This window comes from Durio zibethinus, chromosome 27 (assembly GCF_047325235.1).
Source record: "Durio zibethinus cultivar Kanyao isolate XHJ-2024 chromosome 27, ASM4732523v1, whole genome shotgun sequence".
Lineage (NCBI taxonomy): Eukaryota > Viridiplantae > Streptophyta > Magnoliopsida > Malvales > Malvaceae > Durio > Durio zibethinus.
Genome location: NC_143188.1, coordinates 4,620,100 through 4,624,136, shown reverse-complemented (window position 1 = coordinate 4,624,136; position 4,037 = coordinate 4,620,100). Strand labels below are relative to the sequence as shown.

The 4,037-nt window shown below is 33.0% G+C and overlaps 1 protein-coding gene across 1 annotated transcript; it reads left to right on the top strand.

Annotated features, from left to right (window-relative positions):
* Positions 1–549: 549 nt before the first annotated feature.
* LOC111279662 (uncharacterized) lies at positions 550–3,646 on the top strand. The gene is made up of 6 exons (XM_022866640.2): positions 550–738; positions 886–1,044; positions 2,232–2,312; positions 2,402–2,527; positions 2,972–3,067; positions 3,325–3,646. The coding sequence occupies exons 1-6, from the start codon at positions 636–638 to the stop codon at positions 3,390–3,392; spliced, it is 633 nt and encodes a 210-aa protein (XP_022722375.2). The 5' UTR covers positions 550–635; the 3' UTR covers positions 3,393–3,646.
* The last annotated feature ends 391 nt before the right edge of the window (positions 3,647–4,037 follow it).

Genomic DNA, 4,037 nt, shown 5'->3' with positions numbered 1-4,037 from the left:
TTATTCTAAAATTAAAATTAAATTATTATTATTTATCATTATTATTATAGTATCAAAAAAATTATTTATTAGAATAAATTTTTAAATATAAAAATTACACGTACGTCACACACGTGTCAAATACTAATGTGTATATATATATATATATTCAATAAACTTAAATTACTCTCTCTAAAATTAAAATTATTTACATATATTAGTATATTATTTATATATATGTGATATAATAAATATTATAAAAAATATATATAATATAATATTAATTGACTCCTCCTAAGTGTTAAAATCCACCCCGCATAAAGAATAAGCATAGCCTTTATTTCTACCAGCAGGGGAGAGTCAATATGGTCGTGTTCACTGTTCAGTGATCGCACAAAACTGAAATATTTTAAAATGAAATCTACCGCAGAGAAATCAATGGCTTGGAACCTCCAACTATCAACGACTCAGTTTGGCCGAGACCATGGTCACCACGTAAACGTTTTAACGTCCATGTTTCAACAATCAAAGCACCGTCCATTTATAGAAGACTCCCCTATTTTTCAAACTCTCTCAGCCGCCTCGAACTCAATAAAAAAAACTAGTACTTACCTCCCTGTCTCTCTCATTCTCATCTATCCTTGCATGTTCCAGACATGGTTTCTTTGAGGACCATTGTTTTTCTTGCAATCTTTCATGTTCTGCATCTTAAGATTGCTAAAAGTGACTTTTTATCTCCGCTTTTTTCACCCATGTTTGGTTTGTTTCTTTCCTTTTTCATTTTTTTTTGGCTGAAAATCTAATGGTTTTTAGATCTTAGAGCATTTTATTAACTTGGGTGTTCCTTGATTGTGATTTTTTTAAGAGTTTTGATCATATTTTTAGTTGTTTTTCTTATTGTTGCAGATGATGTATGCAAAGAAGTGGAATGTGGAAGAGGAAAATGCAAACCTTCTTTGAATGGAACATTGCCTTATTATATATGTGACTGTGATCTTGGCTGGAAACAAATTCGTGCTGACAATGATGATTATCTCAAGTTTCTCCCTTGCATTGTTCCCAACTGTAATTAAGCTCTGCCTTTCTCTTGCTTTTATGGCACATGCTCATTTTACAAAACTACCTGTTTCAATTCATACAATTATTAATCTGTTTTTAACTTCTTTCTTCATTGGTTATTACTAGTATCTTTGTATATATAATCAAATTATGTTAATGTTTTGTGAATTTGGAATTAACTTGGTGATGCTCTCCAATGGAATCTAGATAATATTTTAGTTTAGGAAATTAGAAGTGATCTTGGGATTGTTGAGGGGAATTTAGAGTGGATGGAACCATTGATTTACCCAGCTACATCATGATTAGGTTAGGTTGTTGTTTTTGTAAAGATATTGTCAATCTGGAGATAAAGAGAATGGGTTACAAATGCTAAAGTTTAAATCTTAAAATTATTAAATGTTATCACAGGCATTGAAATTTAAATTTTAAAATTACTAAATATCATATTTTAAAAATGATTGTGTAAATTAATTGAGTTAAACTTTATATTTAATTAGGCTTCTTTCTGATTTTTTTTTTTTTTAACTAAGGACGGTGTTAGCTTAATTTTGGAATAGATATACCGCTGAGGAGACAAAAGCTGGATTCAGATTTGTTGATGAAAGAAGCCAAAAAAATATTATGTTCACAATTAGAAGGAAGATATATAGAAAATCAATAATTTAATTCAAGCCGGTGATGCATGCTAATCACACCCAAATCCTCCCAAGATTATGTCATGATGAGATCTCAGCAACGGATTCAAAACTTTTTTCACTGTTTTCACTTATTGCAATGGGTGTCTATTGGATTTTAGGTGTTGGTTGGTTGTAGGCTATAACTGAATATTGGGTAGTGGCATTATGTAGATTGATTAGAGAATTAATAAATTTATATTTAGAAGAAAATTTTGAATTGTTAATTTCCTTCAAATTTAATTATTTTTCAATTTTGATAAGTCTATAAGCACTTTATTTTTGCATTTTGCATCCGCCACTACGAGTGCCTCTTGAATAAGGGTGACCAAACTCTTGTCCATATTTGATTTAATATCTTAGCTAAGTCAAACATTGTAAAGTTTAATCCTCCTTTAAAAAGCTAGATTGCTGATCTGACGATGTAATCGATTAATTTACATTTGATAAATAATAGCAATCAAATTATTTCAGGGTTTATTTCGAGTTTTGATGGCACTGACAATTATGTGTTTTTAGGTACGCTAAATTCTGCTTGTGCAGCAGCTCTCTCCCCTGTGCAAGAAAAGCAAACAAAAGCAGATCAGTCTATCTTTGATAGTAAGCTCTGTACCATATATGTAAGCTTTCTAGTTGGTAATTTGATATCTTTTTCTTCATGCTTAATGCATTTTGTCATGGTTTCACAGTCTGCCGCTGGACTAATTGTGGAGGCGGTTCGTGCAACAAGACATCACCGTTTACATATGATTGCAAATGTTCAGAGGGTTATTTTAATCTCCTTAATGTTTCTGCCTTCCCATGCTACAGAGAATGTAAGAACATACTCCTATAAATAATAGTTAAGAGAAATCTAGAGGTGGCTGTAAGACATAGGGTTTCTTGTTTGTGTAGTGTCAATTTTGGGTGGTTCATAGTATGTTATCCATAATGGATTCAGGATTTTTATCCGGGATGTCCACTTATTACAATGGGTGTTTGCTGGGTGTTGAATGCCTGCGCGCTGGCAGGGTATTGATCAGTTGCAATGAATTGAGTGGTTAGGGAATTAAGAAAGATATGTTCAGGGAAATTTTTGAGGTGCTCACTGACAACCTCTGAGAATGTCCAGAAAATTTTTTCTTTCAAATTTTTTTTATTTTTTAAAATTTGGGATGTCCGTAAACACCTTATCTTTGCATTTGTATCCAGTTAATGTATGTTCCTATTCGCATTTCAAAAGAAAATTGCTAATTGAGTTTGAACATTGTGATTTTAAGGTGCAATTGGACTGGATTGTGCAGACCTTGGGATCTCAATGTCAAATAGGTCTACTTCCACAGCACCAACAATGTCTCAAAATGATGTGAATCAAGGTAAAACTAAGCGCATAGATCTTTTTCTTTTTTCTTCTTGCCAAAACAAAAGCATCATTTAATGATGCTCTTAAATCGATTTAAATGTGTTTCCATTGCTTTCCTACTTAAACCCTTTACTTCTCTCTTTGAGAGATCTGAAAATTTTGTGACCATTTAGAAAGCAGCATCTTTCCAGTTTTCACTCCTGAATTTTAAGAACTGAAGAAAAAAACCCAATCTGAATTGGGTGATAATGTTGCTATTTTTCTCGGCAGGCTCCAAGCTACTAGGAAAATGTCATTGGGTAACAATGCTGGTGTTATTTCTGGCTATGGTTGCTTGATTTCTATAGATGAAGCTGATGCTCAGAGTTTCAGAGTTCCAAGATCCAGATAGCAAATAGAAACTCCAGCATCAAGCAGCAGCATTGTTTGTTTGTCCTATGTTTTTATGGAAATTTTCATCTCATATCAGTAAGTCTGTCAGACAGTTTAGGAGGAATGAATAATGAAGTTCACTAATGGTTGATGGCAGTTATTTACAGGTTGTATACAACATTATTGCCATGATTTTATTTATTGTCACCTGTTTATGATATTCTGAGCTTCTTGTTGGTTTCTATAATTCATTGCTTACTTCCTGTGTCCCTTTGATATTCTTCCATTAAGAAAGTATGTATAAAAGATTGTAAGATCATTGCCTATTATAGTCAGGATCCACGGCATTTTCCAAAGAGGTACTTTTTTTTCTTGGGGATTCTAGTCTAGCGGTTCTAAGATGAAGAACGACAAGCTTAGTTTACCATCTGCAACCAAATGTCATCTGGGCTTGCTTTTCACTACTAGGCCTGGTAGCATAAGGTCGGTTAGTGAGGCATGCAGGCTTGGGCTCATAAAAAGGAGTATCAATGGATCGAGAAGAGCATGTTCCATGTACGTGTTTGTCTCTGTTTTTATAAATTACACCCGCACCTGTTTGAAGATAAAAA

What these genes read in the sequence shown, in the direction of transcription:
- LOC111279662 (XM_022866640.2), top strand. Translation starts at nt 636, where the DNA reads ATGGTTTCTTTGAGGACCATTGTTTTTCTTGCAATCTTTCATGTTCTG. An exon ending in CCCTTGCATTGTTCCCAACT is followed by an intron (nt 1,045 to 2,231) that starts GTAATTAAGCTC and finishes ATGTGTTTTTAG; the next exon opens with GTACGCTAAATTCTGCTTGT. An exon ending in AGATCAGTCTATCTTTGATA is followed by an intron (nt 2,313 to 2,401) that starts GTAAGCTCTGTA and finishes ATGGTTTCACAG; the next exon opens with TCTGCCGCTGGACTAATTGT.